At 37.8% G+C, this 22,630-nt stretch overlaps 1 protein-coding gene across 3 annotated transcripts in view; it reads right to left on the minus strand.

Moving 5' to 3' along the window:
* The window catches only part of Akt3 (AKT serine/threonine kinase 3), a 278,591-nt gene that overhangs the window by 96,159 nt on the left and 159,802 nt on the right, over positions 1 to 22,630 (minus strand). For all 3 annotated transcript variants that reach the window (XM_052200144.1, XM_052200145.1, XM_052200146.1), the window contains exons 4-5: positions 18,288 to 18,399; positions 3,953 to 4,097 (exon numbers count right to left, since the gene is read on the minus strand). In XM_052200144.1, coding sequence (XP_052056104.1) covers positions 3,953 to 4,097; positions 18,288 to 18,399 — 257 coding nt within the window. The remainder of the gene's footprint in view (positions 1 to 3,952; positions 4,098 to 18,287; positions 18,400 to 22,630) is intronic.

Here is a 22,630-nt window from a genome sequence, read left to right on the forward strand (position 1 = left end):
GGTCTTAAATGCCAAGAAAAACAATGAAAAACACACATATACATGGAAGCTGAACAATGGTCTACTCAATGACAACTTGGTCAAAAAAGAAATAAAGAAATTAAAGACCTTTTAGAATTTATTGAAAATGAAGACACATCCTACCAAAACTTGTGGGACATAGTGAAAGCAGTAGTAAGAGGAAAACTCATAGCTCTGAGTACCTCCACAAGGAAACTGGAGAGAGCTTACACTAGCAGCTTGACAGCACAGTTGAAAGATCTAGAGCAAAAAAGAAGCAAATACACCCAAGAGGAGTAGACAGCAGGAAATAATCAAACCCAGGACTGAAATCAACCAAATAGAAACACAAAAGAATTATACAAAGAATCAACAAAACCAGGAGCTGGTTCTTTGAGAAAATCAGTAAGATAGATAAACACTTAGCCAGACTAACCAGAGTGCACAGAGACAGTATCCAAATTAACAAAATCAGAATGGAAAAGGGAGAAATAACAACAGAAAACTGAGGAAATGAAAAAAAAATTATCAGATCCTACTACAAAAGCTTATACTCGACAAAACTGGAAAATCTGGATGAAATGGATGATTTTCTAGACACATATCAGGTGCCAAAGTTAGAAGAGGATCAGACACACCATCTAAACAGTCCTATAACCTCTGAAGAAATGGAATGATCAAGGTACAATTCACAGACCACATGAAGCTCAAGAAGAAGGAAGACCAAAGTGTGGGTGCTTCTGTTCTTCTGAGAAGGGGAACAAAATACTCACAGGAGCAAATATAGAGATAGAGTGTAGAGACTGAAGGAAAGGCCACCCAGAGACTGTCCCACCTGGGGATTCATCCCAGAGATAGTCACCAAACCTCAGCACTATTGTGGATGCCAAGAAATGCTTGCTGAAAGGAACCTGATAAGGCTGTCTCCTGAGAGGCCCTGCCAGAGCCTTACAAACACAGAGGCGGATGTTCACAGCCAACCATTGGACTGAGCATGGGGTCCCCAATGGAGGAACTAGAGAAAGGACTGAAGCAGCTGAAGGGGTTTGCAACCTCATAAGAATAACAACAATATCAACCAACCAGAGCCTCCAGAGCTCCCAGGGACTAAACTATCAGCCAAAGAGTACACATGGCTCCAGCTGCATATGTAGCAAAGGACTGTCTTGTCAGGCATCAATGGGAGGAGAGGTCCTTGGTCCTATGAAGGCTGGATAGCACACTGGCCATTCTTACCCAAAATTTGGCTTGATTCCCACATAGTGCTCACAACTCTCTATAGCTCCAGGGAATCTGATAGCCCTCTTCTCACTTCCCTGGGCACTGCACACACTTGGTGCGATGATATACTTTTAAGCAAAATATCTGTATTTTGCATATAAAATAAAGTGCAGGAAAATTAAACTTAAAAAGAAAATTGTTCATAGGCATCAAGTACAAAATAATATGTTAAAGAAAAAACTTCACATAGTGAATTCTCAAAGTTGTAACTGTATTATTTCACTAAAAAACCACTGACAGCATGTGGAAGAACACACATCTCAAATTTTTTAACCCTGAAATATTCCTGTCCAAAGGAAAGACAGGGACAAAAAAATAAAATGGAACAGAGACTGAAGAAAAGAGATCATCCCACCTAGGGATCGATCCCATCTGCAGATCCCAAGCCCCCACAGTATTGCAGATGCCAAGAAGTGCTTGCTGACAGGAGCCTGGTATGGCTGTTCCGTGAGGTTCTACTAGCTCCTGACCAATACAGTTACAGATACTCGCAGCCAACCTTCAGACAGAGCCTGGGGACCCCAATGGAAAAAACAGGGGAAGGACTGAAGGAGCTGAAGGGAACTGCAACCCCATATACAATAACCACTAACTGGACTTCCCCAGCTCCCAGGGACTAAACAACCAGCCAGAGTACACAAGGAGGGAGCTGAGACTCCAGCTACATATGCATCAGAGGATGGCCTGGTCAGACATCAATGCGGGGAGGTCCTTGGTGCTGTAGAGGCTCGATGACCCAGTGTAGGGGAATGCTAGAGCAGTGAGGAGCAGTGAGTCTGGAGGGGGTGAGTGGGTAGAGGCGCACCCTCATAGAGGCAAGCAGGAGAGGAAAAGGGCATATGGGATGGGGATTTGAGAAGGGGTACCCGGAAAGGAGGTTATCATTTGAAATGTAAATAAATAAAATGGTTAATTAAAAGAGAAAAAATCTGAAGCCAACACTTTCCCTTGAAAGGCATCTGGTCACTACACTAGCACCAAGTGGTGGGGTTTGGTGGGTTAGGAGCTCTTACACACTCCTTAATTCAATATTCCAGCACTACAAAATTAATTAATTAAACAAAACTCACAAAACATCAGTGATAACACTTTGACCATTTGATCTTACCCCCTACCTGAATATAATTTACAAAATAAACAGCAAATATATATTCAACAAACACATGTAAATGACATTTTAATCTATTATCAATGATCAAGTTACAGATTGCATAGCTTCTGGCCATTCTTTCTTATATGTGAGAATTTTCAAATACTCAATCACTTAGACTAATTTTAAATACTATATATTACATAAAGAAGTTATTTTAAAACTTTATAGTAATGAAAATATTATTTATAATTCCTATAATATTATATATTAATCTAGAGCACCGAGAAAAAAAGGTTATGTTTTCCTTCTTCGTTGGCAAATGAGCAGCAATTAAAAGAAAAGGTACTATTTATATGGTATGCACTTACTAATAAGTGGATATTAACCTAGAAACCTGGAATACCCAAAACATAATCTACACATCAAATGAGGTACAAGAAGAAAGGAAGAGTGGCTCCTGGTTCTGGAAAGACTCAGTGTAGCAGTATTCAGCAAAACCAGAACGGGGAAGTGGGAAGGGGTGGGTGGGAGGACAGGGGGAGAGAAGGGGGCTTATGGGACTTTTGGGGAGTGGGGGGGGGCTAGGAAAGGGGAAATCATTTGAAATGTAAATAAAAAATATATCGAATAATTAAAAAAAAAAGAATCACCAAGGCTTGCAAAAAAAAAAAAAAAAAAAAAAGACTTCTCACCTGCCAGGTAGCTTTCATTAAGGTTGAAAGCACAGGCAGAAACCAGAGTCATTCTTCCTTTTTTAATTTTTTTTGTTTTGTAAGTCCTTTTATTTGCAAGTTTCATATTAATTACACCAACCAAGTGATCTTTGTAGTCATATACATATACATAAATTATTTTTCACAAAGGAGAAACAAGTAAAGAGGTACTGATTTTTTTTACACTGTCTCCCTTTAGGAAGCTTTGAAGTTTGAATGAAGTTTTTCTTGCTTGCTTGCTTGCTTTTTTTCTTTTTTTTTACTGGATATTTTCTTTACTTTCATTTCAAATGGTATCCCCTTTCCAGGCTTTCCCCTCTGGAGACCCCCCTTTCCCAGCTCCCTCCCCTGCTTCTATGAGGGTGTTCCCCCAAACGACCTACCCACTCCTGCCTCCCCACACTGGCATTCCCCTACACTGGAGCATCAAGCCATCCCAGGACCAAGGGCCTCTCCTCCCTCCCATTGATGCCCAACAAGGCCATCCATACTCTGCTAAATATTCAGCTGGAGCCATGGCTCCCAAGTGTGTACTCTTTGGTTGATGGTTTAATCCCTGGGAGCTTTGAGGGATCTGGTTCGTTAATATTGTTCTTCCTATGGAGCTGCAAACATTTCTAAGTTTCCAAACTGCTGTTACCAACAAGATAAAATGTTATCTATAAAGTACATCAATTACCACTCCTTTCTAAGTCCCATGAACATCACAGGCTAAAGTGCTGGTCAATTGCTCCATTGTAAGCAACAGGTACTGTAGGTTCATAAAGTTATACATGCAATATGAAAATTCACTCATGTCTCTCTCAAACGTGGCTTTCAGCATATAAAGAGTATACTTGGAGAATAAGTCATCATTGCTATCTACCTTTCTTTTATGATGGGTTGTAGACGCATCCATCTCTTCCTCTCCTATATTATCAATCTGTGAGGTTGGACTACAATTCATCCTCTCTTCTTCTTGCCTCTGCAGTCGGTCGGCTACAGCTTGGATAGCTTCTGTCCATTCTTCTCTAGAAAAATGAGTTCAATCTTATTAACAGAAGACAGTAAGTTATTTTAAACCTGTTATAAATTTTAAGATGAATGTAGTCTCCTGCCCTCTCTGCTAACATCCCTAGTGATAATGATCTACAAACCTAGGGTCAGGAGTGACTTATATGGGAATTGTATTATTTTATGCTCACTTAATATTGAATATAATATGTTTGTCTATACATACACATAAACACAGATACATAATATAATTGAAGTGGCTTTGTGGTAACAATACTCCTCACAAAACCATAGACTATCAATAAAAACCTTAAATGCCAGACATGGAAAAGCTCCATTTGAGCTAATAAGAGAGTCCAAGAGACACCCAAACAATATAGGCTACTGCTGTAGCCCTTTGCTGCCTTCCAGAAGAGGAAGGTAAAACCATATTGAAGACACCACACACTTAAGACACAGTATTTGGGGGAAATCAATCACAATCTGGCATTAAAGCTCACTCCCTGAGAACGAGCTCTCACAGAACTAGAAGGAGCTATGTGAGTTGCAAGCAAAAAGGTAAGCAATAGTCCTATCTAGCTGTAATGCCTGTGACCCACAATAACAACCAGAACGATGTATACTGAACAGTGAAATAGTAGCACTAATACCATAGGGGTAATCAATAGTCAACCCACTTGACATAAGGTTCATTCAACAGGAGTAAGTTTGTGCCTGGTATTGTAAATACAACAAACCACTTGTGGCTGGTGAGGTCATGAGCCTTACAAGACAAACTACTACTGCTACTTTCCTAAACCAGTATAACCTCTAATTGCATTCTAAACAATCATAGCCAAAATAACAGGTAAGTGTAGCTCTCACTTCTCCCTCACCAAAAGAGCTTCCATTTGCAGTAGATGGAAACTATTAATGAAAGCCACAATTAGTCAAAATTCAGTGTGTGCCCAACTCCAATTAATACATTTACGACACAACCCTTCTACATAGGCTCAGGGGAAATCATGAGAAAAGGAGGTGGATGACTATAGGAGCCAGAGGACCAGGACATTTACTGCTATATACTATCTTCTAAAGAAAAGTAGGCACACAAACCAGAGGTGAGTATGGAGGAGGGGGTAGATCTGAGAGGAGTTATGTATATTGATGTAAAGTGTAAAAGATTAAAATACATTTATTAAATTCTCATAAATATAATAAAACTATTATCTTAAAAATATTAATGACATCAGCAACTTACAGATTGGGAAAAAAACGTCACTAACCCCATATATGATAGAGGGCCTGATGATTTTTTGGATTTCCTCAGTTTCCGTTGTTATATCTCCCTTTCATTTCTAAGTTTGTTAATTTGGATACTTTCTCTGTGCCCTTTGGTCAGTCTGGCTAAGGGTTTATCTATCTTGTTGATTTTCTCAAAGAACCAGCTCCTGGTTTTGTTGATTTTTTGTATGGTTCTCTTTGTTTCTACTTGATTGATTTTGGCCCTGAGTTTGATGATTTCCTGCCTTCTACTCCTCCTGGGCGAAATAGCTTCTTTTTGTTCTAGGGCTTTCAGGTGTGTCATTAAGCTGGTAATGTATGCTCTCTCCATTTTCTTTGTTTTTGTTTTTTTTTGTTTGTTTTTGTTTTTTTGGATTTGGTTTATTCGAGACAGGGTTTCTCTGCAGAGCCCTGGCTGTCCTGGATCTCACTCTGTAGACCAGGCTGGCCTCGAACTCAGAAATCCGCCTGCCTCTGCCTCCCAGAGTGCTGGGATTATAGGCGTGCGCCACCACCGCCCGGTAAATATTCTTTTTTTTTTTTTTAAGACTTATTTACTATATGTAAGTACACTGTATCTGTCTTCAGACACCTCAGAAAAGGGTGTCAGATCTCATTACAGATGGTGGTGAGCCACCAGATGGTTGCTGGGATTTGAACTCAGGACCTTTGGAAGAGCAGTCAGTGCTCTTAACCGCTGAGCCATCTCTCCAGCCCTTCCATTTTCTTTTTGGAGGCACTCAGGGCTATGAGTTTTCCTCTTAGCACTGCTTTCATTGTGTCCCATAGATTTGGGTATGTTGTGTTTTCATTTTCATTGTGTTCTAAAAAGTCTTTAATTTCTTTCTTTATCAGGGCCAATATCCAAAATATATAAAGAACTCAAGAAGGTAACCACCAAAACAACCAAACAACCCAATCAAAATATGGGGTATAGAATTAAACCGAGAATTTACAACAGATGACTCTCGAACTGCTGAGAAACACCTAAAGAAATGTTCAAAGTCCTTAATGATCAGAGAGAAGTGCAAATCAAAACAAACTTGAAATTCCACTTTACACCAATCAGAATGGCTAAGATCAAAACCTCAGGTGACAACACATTGGTGAGGAAGTGAAGAAAGAAGTATATTCCTGTCTGAAAGAACTGCAGGGATGGAAATGGAGACGAACCTAAGGTAAAAAAGGTCTAGCAACAGGTCCAAAGTGGGATCCAGCTCAAGGGGAGGCTCCATGGCCTGACACCATGACTGAGGCTATGGAGCGCTCACAAAAAGGGGCCTATCACAACTGCACTCAGGAAGAGTGCAGCCTAACAAGCAGCCTAAAGAGTCAGACGCAGATATTTGCACCCAACCAATGGAGAGAAGCTACTGATACCTGTGGTTGAATTAGGGAAAAGCTGGCAGAAGCTGAGGGGGAGGGTGACCCTGTAGGAGGACTAGAAGTTTCAGTTAACCCACCCACCAAAGATCTCTCACACTGGACCACCAACCAGGCAGCATACACGAGCTGATATGAGGCCCCAACACATATCCAGCACAGGACTTCCAGGTCTTGGTTCAGTCAGAGAAGATGCTCCTAACCCTCAAGAGTCTGGAGGCCCCAGGGAGTGGAAAGGTATGGTGGGGTGGGGCTTGGGAGGTCACAGGGACATCCTCGTGGAGACAGGGCAGGGAGGAGGTATAGGATGTTAAAAAGTTGGAGGGTAGACCAGGAGGGGAATGAAATCTGGAGTGTAAAATAAGCAAATAAATGAATAGATTAAATAAATAAAAGATTAAATTATACATATTAATTTTTTTAAAAAAGAAAAAATTGGAAAATAAAATTTCAGTTAAAAGCTATTGAAACTACAATTAAATTTTATTTGTACACATCCTACCTATGGATAAAATTATTTCCCTAAAATTTGATGCCTGCTTTTTAAAGGAGGTATTTTTAACAAGTTTACCTACCGAGCCATTTCAATGATGCCTCAAACTAAAAATAATTTTAATTTTTCTTTTATTTTTGGGACATATTCTTTTTTGTGGCACTTACTTGGCTTCAGCATTTTGAGTATATGATTCCATTATCCCAAATTATTATTTTATTCAATATGTTTTCCCATATCAATTTTTTCTATTGTAATGTTACCTTTTGCTCTGTTGCTCCCATGAAGAAAAACTTTTTTTTCTCATTCACTTTTGATATTTAACAATCTTACTAGCATAGAAATTGTTTTTTGTACTTTACCCACTTGCAAATTATACAACTTCTGATATTGGGTTTTATATCTTTAGACAATTTAGAAAAATTTCAGGAACCATTAATTTAATTTTTTCCCTCATTCTCTCAAATCCCTTGAGAGTGCATTGGCATATATATAAAGCCTCATTGTCTAATCTTTGTGCTACATTCTATCAGATCCATTTTTATTATCCATGCAGTCTCTGAATACTTCATGCTGGATAATCCCAACTCATTGGTCCTGGAGGCCACTAATTTTCACTAATGAGAGGCCTAACTTACAATTAAAACCATTACTAGCAATTGTAATTACAAAAGTTTTACCTATTTTTTATTCTATGGTTTTTATAATTTCTTTCTATAGAGAATTCCCTGGCCATAAATACATTGAGCATACATGCTTAGCTGTAAAATAATTCTATTATCTGGAGCCCCTATGTATCTAATACCATAGCATTTATTTGTCTTTGTAGTCTTAACCACATTGTCTTAAATCTCTGTACAAATGTTTTATATGATTTTTGGACATTATGTATATATTATATATATAATTGTCTAGTGTTATATATAATAATATATATTATATCCTTGCAGGATAGCTTTCACAGTACTAACTGGTACAGAGCAGGCTACTGGGGAAGAAAAGCCATCAACAGTCTTCTACAGTGTGAACTCTGTAGCTACAATATCAGACTAGAAAGATATTCCCATGGGTGCAATAGTGACAGAACTGTCAAGAGAGTAACCAACTACTGTCTGACTTAGGACCACTCCACAGGTGAAAACTCATGTCTGGTACTGTAAACATGGCCAAGGATCTATGGCCAGGTGGTTTATGAGCTCTAAGAGAGAAAGTACAATTAACATTTTGCTAAAGAGATATACTAAACACATCTTTATACTTTTTTTTGTAAATATATTTTTTTTATTTTCTATATTCTTTGTTTACATTCCAAATGCTTTCCCCTTTCTCAGTTCCCCCTCCTTATATGTCCCATAAGTCCTTTTCTCTCCATCCATTCTCCAATCATTCCCCCTCCCTTTTCTCTGTCCTGGTACTCCCCTAAAATGCTGGATCAAGCCTTTCCAGGATCAGGGCCCTCTTCTTCCTTCTTCATGGGAATCGTTTGATATGCTAATTGTGTCTTCAGTATTCAGAGCTTCTGGGCTAATTAATATCCACTTATCAATGATTGCATTCCATGTGTATTCTTTTGTGATTGGGTTACCTTGCTTAGGATGATATTTTCCAGTTCCAACCATTTGCCTAAAAAAATTCATGAATTCATTGTTTTTAATTGCTGAGTAGTATTCCAATGTGTAAATATACCACAGTTTCTAAATCCATTCCTCAACTGAGGGACATCTGGGTTCTTTCCAGCTTCTGGCTATTACAAACAGGGCTGCTATGAACATAGTGGAGCATGCTTCCTTATTGCATGCCAGGGAATACTCTGGGTATATGCCCAGGAGAGGTACAGCAGGGTACTCCGGAAGTGTCATGTCCGGTTTTCTGAGGAACCGCCAGACTGATTTCCATAGTGGTTGTACCATTTTACAATCCTACCAGCAGTGGAGGAGTGTTCCTTTTTCTCCACATCCTTGCCAATACCTGCTGTCTCCTGAGATTTTAACCTTAGCCATTCTGACTGGTGTGAGGTGATACTCTTCAAACTGTTCCACAAAATAGAAATAGAAGGATCACTACCCAACTTGTTCTATAAAGCCACAATTATGCTGATACCAAAATCACACAAAGACCCAACAAAGAAAGAGAACTTCAGGCCAATTTCCCTTATGAATATCGATGCAAAAATACTAAATAAAATTCTTGCCAACCGAATCCAAGAACACATCAAAACGATATCCACCATGATCAAGTGGGCTTCATCCCTGGGATGCAGGGATGGTTCAATATAAGGAAATTCATCAATGCAATCCACTACATAAACAAACTCAAAGAAAAAAGCCATATGATCATTTCATTAGACGCTGAAAAAGAATTTGACAAAATTCAGCATCCTTTCATGCTAAAAGTCGTGGAAAGAACGGGAATTCAAGGCCCATACATAAACATAGTTAAAACAACATACAGCAAACCGGTAGCCAACATCAAACTAAATGGAGAGAAAATTGAAGCAATCCCACTAAAATCTGGGACTAGACAAGGCTGCCCTTTCTCTCCATATCTTTTCAATATAGTACTTAAAGTTCTAGCTAGAGCAATTAGACAACATAAGGAGGTCAAAGGGATACAAATTGGAAAGGAAGAAGTCAAATTATCACTATTTGCAGATGATATGATAGTATACTTAAGTGACCCAAAAAACTCGACCAGAGAACTCCTACAGCTGATAAACAACTTCAGCAAAGTGGCAGGTTATAAAATCAACTCAAGCAAATCAGTTGCCTTCCTATACTCAAAGGATAAGCAGGCTGAGAAAGAAGTTAAGGAAATGACACCCTTCACAATAGCCACAAACAATATAAAGTATCTTGGTGTGATTCTAACCAAACAAGTGAAAGATCTATACGACAAGAACTTCAGGTCTCTGAAGAAGGACATCGAAGAAGACCTCAGAAAATGGAAAAATCTTCCATGCTCGTGGATTGGCAGGATTAATATAGTTAAAATGCCCATCTTGCCAAAAGCAATATTACAGATTCAACGCAATCCCCATCAAAATCCAAACTTAGTTCTTCACAGAGTTAGAAAAAGCAATGCTCAAATTCATCTGGAATAACAAAAAACCCAGGATAGCTAAAACTATTCTCAACAGTAAAAGAACTTCTGGGGGAATCAGCATCCCGGACCTCAAGCAATACTACAGAACAATAGTGTTAAAAACTGCATGGTATTTGTACAGTGACAGGCAGGCAGATCAAAGGAATAGAATTGAAGACCCAGAAATGAACCCACACACCTATGGTCACTTGATCTTTGACAAAGGAGTTAAAACAATCCAGTGGAAAAAAGATAGCCTTTTCAACAAATGGTACTGGTTCAACTGGAGGTCAGCATGCAGAAGAATGTGAACCGATCCATTCTTATCTCCTTGTGGTAAGCTCAACTCCAAGTGGATCAAGGACCGCCACATAAAACCAGACACACTGAAACTAATAGAAATGAAACTTGGGGGAAACCCTTGAGGACATGGGCACAGGGGGAAAGTTCCTGAACAGAACACCAATAGCTTATGCTCTTAAGATCAAGAATTGACAAATGGGATCTCATAAAATTATAAAGTTTCTATAAGGCAAAGGCCACTGTCTAAAGGACAAAACGGCAACCAACAAATTAGGAAAAGATCTTCACTAACTCTACATCCCATAGAGGGCTAATATCCAATATACACAAAGAACTCAAGAAGTTAGACCCTAGGGAACCAAATAACCCTATTAAAAATGGGGTACAGATCTAAACAAAGATTTTTCACCTGAAGAAATTCAGATGGCTGAGAAGCACCTTAATAAATGCTCAACATCATTAGTCATTAGGGAAATGCAAATCTTTATACTTTATAACATAGCCTTAATAAGGGAAGCTTCTTTTATATAGTGAGTTGAAGTTAACACACAGATCCATCCTTGGACAAAATATAGAGAGAATATGGAGTGTTTACCCATTTACTCCTGAATGGGACATTTAAATCACACCCTTCCCCACAATGCTCACAACACTAAGGAAGATGGAACAGAAAGATCCTAACATGTGAAAGATCGGTATGACAAGAACTTCAAGACTCTGAAGAAGGAAATGGAAGAAGACCTCAAAAAATGGGAAAACCTCCCATGCTCATGGATCGGTAGAATCAATATAGTTAAAATGGCCATTTTGCCAAAAGCAATATACAGATTCAATGCAATACCCATCAAAATCCCAACTCAATTCTTCACAGAGTTAGAAAGAGCAATTATCAAATTCATCTGGAACAACAAAAAACCCAGGATAGCTAAAACTATTCTCAGCAACAAAAGAAAATCTGGGGGAATCAGTATCCCTGACCTCAAGCAATACTACAGAGCAATAGTGTTAAAAACTGCATGGTATTGGTACAGTGACAGGCAGGAGGATCAATGGAACAGGATTGAAGATCCAGAAATGAACCCACACACCTATCTATGGCCACTTGATCCTCGACAAAGAGGCTGAAAACATCCAATGGAAAAAAGATAGCCTTTTCAACAAATGGTGCTGGTTCAACTGGAGGTCAGCATGCAGAAGAATGCGAATTGATCCATCCTTGTCTCCTTGTACTAAGCTCAAATCCAAATGGATCAAGGACCTCCACATAAAGCCAGACACTCTGAAGCTAACAGAAAAGAAACTGGGGAAGACCCTTGAGGACATCAGTACAGGGAGAAAGTTTCTGAACAGAACACCAATAGCGTATGCTCTAAGATCAAGAATTGACAAATGGGACCTCATAAAATTACAAAGTTTCTGTAAGGCAAAGGACACCATCAAGAGGACAAATCGGCAACCAACAAATTGGGAAAAGATCTTCACCAATCCTACATCAGATAGAGGGCTAATATCCAATATATATAAAGAACTCAAGAAGTTAGACTCCAGAAAACCAAACAACCCTATTAAAAAATGGGGTACAGAGTTAAACAAAGAATTCTCACCTGAAGAACTTCGGATGGCGGAGAAGCATCTTAAAAAATGCTCAACTTCATTAGTCATTAGGGAAATGCAAATCAAAACAACCCTAAGATTTCATCTTACACCAGTCAGAATGGCTAAGATTAAAAATTCAGGAGACAGCAGGTGTTGGCAAGGATGTGGAGAAAGAGGAACACTCCTCCACTGCTGGTGGGGTTGCAAATTGGTACAACCACTCTGGAAAGCAGTCTGGCGGTTCCTCCGAAAACTGGGCACCTCACTTCCAGAAGATCCTGCTATACCACTCCTAGGCATATACCCAGAGGATTCCCCACCATGTAATAAGGATACATGCTCTACTATGTTCATAGCAGCCCTATTTATAATTGCCAGATGCTGGAAAGAACCCAGGTATCCCTCAACAGAAGAGTGGATGCAAAAAATGTGGTATATCTACACAATGGAGTACTATTCAGCCATTAGAAACAATGAATTCATGAAATTCTTAGGCAAATGGATGGAGCTAGAGAACATCATACTAAGTGAGGTAACCCAGACTCAAAAGGTGAATCATGGTATGCACTCACTAATAAGTGGTTATTAACCTAGAAAACTGGAATACCCAAAACATAATCCACACATCAAATGAGGTACAAGAAGAAAGGAGGAGTGGCCCCTGGTTCTGGAAAGACTCAGTGAAGCAGTATTCGGCAAAACCAGAATGGGGAAGTGGGAAGGGGTGGGTGGGAGGGCAGGGGAAGAGAAGGGGGCTTACGGGACTTTCGGGGAGTGGGGGGGCTAGAAAAGGGTAAATCATTTGAAATGTAAATAAATTATATCGAATAAAAAAATTTAAAAAAAAAAGTGTCACAGGTATGGAAGGATGGGGAGAAAGAGCAGTGTCTGCTAGACCTGACAGGGCTGCTGCCCTCATGAGTTCACAGCAGTTATGGCTGCTTCTGTAAGATAAAGCCAGTCAACACTGCAGCATGGACTGGAAGGAGATCATGAGGCCACAGTCCCAGCTCAGAAGCCTGGGCAATTGAAGGCTGCTGGGGAAAGAGAATACATTTTTTCCAGGAAAATGGACACTGACAGGTTGCTCTCGCTACTATAGATATTCCTACATACCCATGCACATTTTGATGGTACTAATTGGATTCAATGAATGACATTATTTTTTAAATGAAGAAAATATGAAGCTAGGAAGGGTGGAGGGTGATTCAAAGTGGTGTGGGGAGTGGGATGGTTATAGTCAAAATACATCATATTCATTTATGAAATGATCAAAGAGTACACAAATATATATACACATTCTAAAGTTATGGTAACTTAAACTATATTGAATCTGAATAAAGACACAGAGTGAGAGACACAGATACAGAAGAAATAATAAAACCTAGCATACATGGCCATCTCTTCAGGATACAACTACATAAAGCCAAAGGGGACTTTCTACAACACATGGTTTTGGAAAAAATGGGTGTCAATATGTTAAAAAAATGAAATGTGATTCTTATTTTAAACCACACATACATACTTCAAAATATAGACCTAAAGCTACAAAGCTACAAGAAAACAAAGGTGAAATCTTCATGACACCTGTCTCACCAGTGATCTTTGACTATAACACTGAAAACACAAGCCACAAAATGAACACCAATTTTAAAAACTACTTTGAAGGTAAGAAAACAGGAGAATGAAAATGAAACCAGAAATAGGCTGTGCTGGCCTGGAACTCATGACACCCCTGACTCTGCCACCTTCATCAAATCCTAGCACAACCACATACACCACCACAAACGGCAGAGGACAACCTTGCTGGACATCAGAGGAAGGAGAGGCCCTTGGTCCTGAGAAGGCTCCGTGCCCCGGTGTAGTGGAATGCCAGGGCAGGGAAGCAGGAATGAGGGGCTGGTGAGCAGGGCGAGGGGAATGGGGGATAGGGGATAGGGTTTCCCCTGGAAAGGGGATAACATTTCAAATGTAAATAAAGAAAATATTTATAAAAGAGATGAAAAAAAAGAAAGTAACCGATACCCCCAAGCCAAGCAAGTATATACTATGGCCTCTAAAAATAATGTGCAATCGTTTAAAACAAAACAAAAAAATTAAACAAAAAACCAAAAACAAAACACATGGTATATACTGTGCGGAGTATTTTTTGTCCCAAAAAGTCGCAAATTTTCCCAGAAAGTCAAGATTTGATGACTCATTCAAATGAATATGAATGTTATTTTTGTTTCTTTGCCATCTCTGTAGGCTTCTAGACATCCCCAGGTTCATTAAAAGATAAAAATAAGAAATTTTAAAAAGAAAAAAAAAGAAATAGGCCAAAGGGTCTGAAAAAATATTTGACATATATGAAAATATTTGACATATATGTAAAATATAATTTTGGTTTTTTAAAAGAAATTCTCTACGTTTGAAGCTAGACTGATCTACACAAGTAATTCTAGGCTAGCTAGAATTACATCTTGACAAAAATGAAACTTTGTATCTCTCTGCACCCTTCCCCCACAAAGGAAATAAAAGAAGTCAGTTCCTATTTTTTGATAAGGAAACACTTAACTCAAAAACCAAAAAAAAAAAAAAAAACAAACAAAAAACAAATAAATAAGTAATCTAATTAAAAATGAACAAAAGATTATTCTCAGCATTTCTATACTCAGGCAAATGCACGTCATGGACCACAGCAAGGCAACATAACACTCCTCGCTACTAAAGATATTAGAAAATAGATGATGGCAGGTGTTAGTGGTGCTACTAGTAGCAGGTGCTGTCAAAAGAAGTATGGCAGATCTTTCAAAAAATTTTCAAACTACCCTATGATCCAGCCATCCATACCATTTCTGGGTATTTACCCAAGAGAATTAGCCATTCAAAAAGGCATTTGCTTGACCATAACCACTGTAGTACTATTCACACAGTCTGGAGGTGGAACTAACATAAGTATTTATCAACTGATGAATTAATAAAGAACATATAACATGTACAAGAACATATAACATGTACACATAGTAGAATATTATTCACTCTTAAAAAAGGAAAAAATTCTGTCATTTAAGACGTGGAAGGAACTAGAGAACTTTATGTTAAGAAAGCCAGGCACAGAAAGAACCATAGTATCTCATGCATGTGAGCAATCTCAAAGTGTTGATCTCCCATGTTTGAAGAGAAAAGTGAGGACCAAAGGCTACAGAGCCTGTAAGAGGGGGAGAACCGGATGGTTAAAGACAGATTAGTGAGTATGAGTACAGTAGAAGGGCAGAACCGGATGATTAAAGACGGATTAGTGAATATGAGCACAGTAGGGGGGCAGAACCGGATGATTAAAGACGGATTAGTGAATATGAGCACAGTAGAGGGGCAGAACCGGATGGTTAAAGACGGATTAGTGAGTATGAGCACAGTTCGATGGGAGCAAAAAATTATGCTGTGCTACTACTGTAGACCATAGATAGCAGCATACTATGCTTTCTTAATGACCTTAAATAAATGTTTGAGGAGACAGATATAGATATATGACAAGGAATCCACTAATATGTGCATTTTATATTTTCAACCATAAGTTAACATAAACTTAATTTTAAAAACAAATGCAGTAAAATATCTTAAAACATTTTTATTAAAAAAAGTAATATGGGAAACTGCTTCAAGTTAAAAATTTAATAAACCTGGGTTCTAGTTAAAACCAGTATTACTATTAAGGACAACAGAAAATATAAAGCCAAAAATTAAAATGAAAATCTAAAAGCCTACACACACACACACACACACACACACACTCATGTGCACACACAGGAATGCACACACACATGCATGCACACACACACACATGAACACAGGCATACACATGAACAAGCGTATACAAGTGCATACCCATATATTCATAATTTAATGACTGTGAAGAAAAAATGAGTCAGTAAGATCTGAAACATAAACTCACCACTTTTTAAAAAATATCCCAATCTTAAATTATCCATTGAAATAAAGTTGCACACACAAGAAGAATCCATCTAGTTTACAACACAAAAAAACCTTCAGAGTGGGGCTGGAACATTGCAGAGATTTGAACTCTGAGACACCTCTAAGTCCTTGCTGACACTATATGGGAGCACTCTATGAAGTCTGCAGACAGCAGGTGCTTCATGACTATAGAAACACATACTCAATTTCCATTTTCTTAAAAATAAATGAGAGAAAACTGATTCTTCCAATGAGTAGACAGATAGTGAAGGAAAGCCAAAGGACTTTAGAGGCTCAAGAGCTGACATAGCTGTTGTCTACCTCACATATCATATTCATCTCAGTCCTCAGGAAGTCAAGGCAGATACACTGACACAAGAGCAACATAGTAAGTTTCAGGCCAACCTGGACTGCAGAGCAAGAAACTGTCTAAGCCCTTCCAACCCAAATTAAAAAAGATACGGCTTATATTCAAATTTGGGAGCAAAAATGGGCAAACTCAATCAAGCTTCAGTAAATGTTAAAAATCCATTCATAATAACATTTTTCAAAGAAATCCAACGACAGGGAGCACTGCATTAATCTATCATCTAGTAAATGCATTGTCATCACATCCTGGACTGTGAGCTCAAGATTTTAATAGAAGAAAAAATGAAACAAAACAAGATATGATCCTTATGTCAAGAAGTTTACAAAAAGCAAACAAAAATAATAGAAATGATATACTTGTTTTAAAAACTGGGCAGGGGCTAGAGGGACAGCTCAGTAGTTAAGAGCACTGGCTGCTCTTCCAAAGAACCCAGGTTTGATTCCTAGTGCTCATAGGGCAGCTAACAACCGTCTGTCTGTAACTCGAATTCTTCAGGTGGTACATGGATATACATGCTGGCAAAACACACATACACAAAAGGGAAAAGGAAAAGGAATAAAGCTATGTTAATATGTAGCCTGAGGACCTACCTAGCCTACCAAAATCAGGGTAGGTCTTGGGGGAAAATTGCTGCTTGACACCAAAACCCCAGAGACACACGAGCTATTATGACCACAGCTCTGTGTTGAGGTCTATGTTGTGAGTGTGCTGAAAGCCCAAGGTATATGAATGGAAGTTAGGCATGAGGATGGTATACACACAAGCCTACATACACTTCAATACTGTAAGGATAGAAAATTAGGTATCATTACTGCCACACTGGTATTTTTCTTTTATATTCCTAAAATACATCACAATTTATTGACTGAAAGTATTATAAAAGTAATATTTCAGGATAAAAAAATTAGGGCTAGGTATGCAGCTCAGTGATAGAGCTTGTAAAACCTAGCTTGTAAAAGCCCTACAGAGTATTTAAAAAAAAGCAAAAACAAAAAAAGTTTTCTCTTTGGTCATTTTATTGGGATTTTAAAAGATTATTTTGTTTTCATTAAAGTCTTAGAGAAGCATGATAGAATAAGCTATTCATTTAGAAAAGAAGGCTATTAATATTCTACTTTAAAAAGTTGTTGATTATGATAACATCTATAGGAAAATAACCTTCTGATCGAATTTGCAAGACCCAACTCATTACAAGGCCATCAGGTTAAAGGATATTAAGACAGAAATAAACAGTGGCAACATAGGTACTGAAAGAGTCAATCAAAAGATGAGAAATATAGCCCATGGACATCTCAGAGCTGATCAGTCTCAATGCTGTTGCTCATCAGTCACAGGACATTGATTAGTTACACTAATCAATCCTATTATTTACTAATATTCAAACCTTTAGACAAACATCTCAGAATACTTCCCATTTTGCCATCTGAATCTAACATGCATACAGGCAGTTATACTTGAAACCTTTTACTACCACAGTTCATCTTGAATTTCAAACATAAGCACAATAATAGTTTTTATATAAAATGTGTTCAATTTAAAAAAAATATTTGTGTACCGTTTTCTCAGAAGAACTTTATTATAAAGTAGTCCAAGGGTGATTTATCATTTTCCAGCCCTATTTAAACATGCAAGACAACAGAAACAGAACAATAAAGTGTAACACAATGCAAATATATTTGTATCTAATTAAAAATAATGAATCCAGTTACAAATACATCTTTACAATATTTTTTTAACTTAAGAATGAACAAGTAAGTCTCTTACCTTTCCTCTGGTGTATCTACATGAAATGTTCTCTCTATTACAGTGGTCCACTGAAGACATCTGATAATAAATGTATTTGGCTTTGGTCGCTCTGTTTTCATTAACTGACATTCTATAAATAAAATTAAGTATCTCTTTAAATATGCATGTACTTAAACCATTAAAAAATAGCTGACAAATACACAGTGTTATTCTAAACAAAATACACAGCTACTTAAGAGATTTCCACAAATATCTGTTCAAGGTTATTCACAATCTGACCTTAGTATTTCTTTGGAGCCCATCTTCAGTCTGACTGGTTCCACCTGCTAAACCAGACACTTCAATTTTTTTCCCAAACAAGTCTTGTTCTTTCCTGTATCTTTAATTTTTGCTTCTCTAGCTTCTACTATCTGAAACACATATTTATTTTTTAAGCCTTTCCATTTTAAAGCACCAATTGTCATAGCAATACCAATCCTTTAAAGTCTAGATCATAATCATTCCATGAATGTTTTGTTTACTTTTGGGCACAAACTTGTCATTTCCATGTATATAATTTCATTTATTCATTCATTTATTACCCTTGTTTTTCACTTGACATTGTATTATACTATCAAACCTCTTAAAAGGGTAGCTTTTATCACTGTGAAGTCTTTCTCAAGCAATAAACTGTCTCTAATTCTTAATGTAAACAGTCACTAAAATCAGTCAGCCAGGAACTAATTAGATTCTGTTAGGAAGACGTCAAAGCATAGTCTAATTTTGATATATGAATTAGCGTCCCATGTCTTTCACAAGGGAAAGGAAAGAGAAGCCACTTGTAAATGGTAATAAGTCAAGTAAGACATGGGGTGTCCTGCCCTTAGTAAGAGGCTATAACCCTCACACGCTAAAATTAAACTATGGGCTTGATAAGACAGTGAGTGATTCCTTCAGGTGATAGATCAGAGGTAGAGAGAAGTGCCGTTGTGTTGCTCTGTATGACTGGAAGGGCAGTGACAAAGAACCACGATGAAAGGGAAGGCCACCGGAGACAACCATGGCATGCTTCTTTTGACATGCACTTCTTGTCATCCATAGTAGTGCCGGGGTTTGGTGACTGTTTATAGGATGAGTTCCCAGGTAGAGTGGTCTCTGGGTGGCCTTTACTTCAGTCTCTGCTCCACACTTTGTCTCCTTCATTGCTCCTGTGAGCATTCTGTTCCCTTTCTCAGAGGAGCCAAAGCACCCTCACTTAAGACAAAAGTCTTTAAGTTCAACAATCCCTCCCAATATATGTACCTGGCTCACACACAGAGAGAAGCTCCAGCCAATACTTCACCTTTTCTTTTAATCTTTGTATTCTACCTTTCCTTTTTACTAAACTTTTAATAATGTTTTAGTGTATTTTATATCATGCTATCTGTTATTCCTTTTTCAATGTTAATCTATTTTTCTGTATTCACTGGTGGTCACTCTTCCTTCTTCTTATCTTTTCTCTGGCTTAGAATTCTTCCATTTCCCATTTAATACTATTTTAATTTTAATGCATTAGATTAACAAACACATTGCTAAATTTTTCTTTATTTTTAATCCTTCATATAAATAATCTTGGTTATTACTCTTTTCTTCTTTTTTCCACTTTAATCTCTCATTTCTACCCCTTCATGACCTTTTCAAACCCCTGTGAATTTATTTAACCTTGCTTTTCCTGTTTCTGTCCATCCTGTTCCTGACTGTTAGCTTCAATGAGCATAGTTCCCATCTGTTCACTTCTTAGAATGCTTGGTCCTCAGTTGGGAAGACTTAGAAGGTATGGCCTTGTTGGAAGAGGTGCCACTAGAGCTGGGCTTTTGGTTTCAAAAGCTTGCATCATTTCCAGTATCTGCCTCTTTTGGAGGGGGGAGCCTCTCTGTCACATGAATACGGAACACAGAGAGTAAGACCACATCAATCATAAGAGCATGGAAAAGAGCAAATTTCACAACAGAAAAGAATTCATCATCATGTTCAGTGCAGTAAACCAACACATCCCAATACTAACAGGGGAGAGAAAGGGTCAAAGAACAACAGTTGGATTAGCCAGAAAAAGAGCTGACAAAATTCTGACAATGAATAAACATCTCTTAATATCAATTTAAACTATTGCCCTAAGTCTGAGTCAAAGGGTGAAAAGCAATCTACCAAGCCAACAGCGACCAGACCCAAGCTGGCACAGCTGTTCTGATGGCTGGATGATGTGTACTTTATGTAAAAATAGTCAACAGAGAGAAACAGAAAGCCACTACATATTAAATAAGGATAATTCATCAAGAAAAGAAAATAAATATAAATGTATCAAATGTTAGGACTCCTAATTTCATGAAAAACTGACCGACATACTAATAATGCATGATCTCCACGTCCTATTCTAACCTGTAGACAAGTCCTCCTAACTAAAACCAATCTAAGCTAACCTAAAGAAGCACTCCCAGAACTTAAACAATCTTATACCACAAAATACTGACTTTTCAGATGAATTTTGTGTATGACACTTGCATAAGACTGTGCCGCTGTCATCTGGGCAGCACAGAGATGGTTACCGGGCGTCCTCCTTAGCACTGCCCAACTTACTCTTCCCGGACAGGGAGCATCCACTCTCAAATCTGTTAAACTGGCTCTTACATTAAGCAGTTACACTAGTTAAGCTCTCCAGAGTAATCAACTACAAGGTAAATTTCAAACACTCTGTTTACTGTACAACATTCTAAACCACAGATGACAAAGTCTGTTTGAAATACTAATTTTTCTGCAAACTTGAAAGTCAGTTAACATGTATACGTATATATTTCCTAAAGGAATGATAAGAAATCATCTGTTCAGGTTTTATTAAAAAGTTTAAAATTCTATTTCAACCTTTTTAATCTTTAAATACTACTTTTATCCTTTTAAAAATATTCTACTAAGGCTTAGTATAGTGGCACATATCTTTGACTCTATTACTCAAGAACCAGTGGCAGTAGGGTTTCTATGAGTTTGAAGCTAGCTTGATCTACATAAGGAGTTACAGGATGCCTAATGCTCTATAATGAGACCATCTCCCTCCACTAAATAAATGAAGAAATGATGTCTATTACAACTCCATCTTAAAGGTATTCATGTAGTATGCTGAAGATAGGCAAAGTCTGTGGCCAATAGACGGCAATTCCAGCACAAGCATTAAATGACCATTATGTGCCAAATGCTGCACTCTGGTTTCTAAATGTTTCTACCTTAAAGAAAAAAACAGTGTAATTATCCTCCATTTTGTAAATGAGCAAATCTAGAAGGCTCAAACTAGCTAAATAGTTTGTTCAAAATGTACAGCTTGCAAGAAGCTGTTTGAAGACATACGTCAAGAGTTTCAGAATCCAAATCCCAAGCTCTTCTGAAAAAAAAAAAAAAAGAAGTGCTAGAAAAATTGTCTATGAAAACTGAGTAATCTATGAAAACAAGGAGACTAGACCTAGTCCACTTTGTTGCCCTCCTACTCCTTCTCTGAGCTTAGTTTCTCTATGATACCTTTTCATTACAAAGAAAAGAACTTTCACCTGCTAAACTTAACTGCGGGAAAGAAGAGGTTGGGCATCTTTGCTCCTGGCTCTAACACTGCACAGGGAAGAATAGAGAAGAAACATTCCTTGCAGAATCCTGGTCGATGGTACTGTTTCTCAGGTCAGGTCCAGCCCAGGAAAAAGACATCAACCTCTTTGGCTTCTTCTCATGGCTGGGACTTATGCGCTACATTAACAATTACGTTACATGATAAACATGTTTACTTACTAATGATGAATACCTGACTCCCAAACAGCCTACAGCCGGTACCACATTTCTAGTTACTGTTCCTGAGTCAAAAACATATTACACAAAAGCAACATATATTTTTCCATGCAAAGAAATAGAAAATAAAACAAATTCTCATTCTTTATTGCTTAACAAAGTGAACAATTAGGAGCCTATGATTGGGTTACTAATATAATTTTTCTATTCTGGCAAACGTTCTTTACTTTTATGATCTGTATTTCAAAATCTGGCATTTTAGAATACTACTTCGGTACCTTTATGGGATACTATTCGTAGCTTTAAATCATGACCCTCTCCAAATAGTTTTTCTTTAATGCATATGGTTACCATGGATATCACTATTTACTAAAAGCATATTTTGAGAGTCAGCATTTTCACCACTAATATTTTTCTGACTGTCTATCCACCATATCCTGCCTTTCATGAAAAAATACATGTATTAAGTGTTCTACAGTAACTTACTTTGCACACATGAAATTCCTACTAAAAATAAACTGTATTTACTTTGAAATAATAATTCAAACACAAAAGAATAGTGCGACCCTTTCCTGAAAAAAATT

The sequence above is a fragment of the Apodemus sylvaticus genome, chromosome 12, assembly GCF_947179515.1.
Source record: "Apodemus sylvaticus chromosome 12, mApoSyl1.1, whole genome shotgun sequence".
NCBI lineage: Eukaryota > Metazoa > Chordata > Mammalia > Rodentia > Muridae > Apodemus > Apodemus sylvaticus.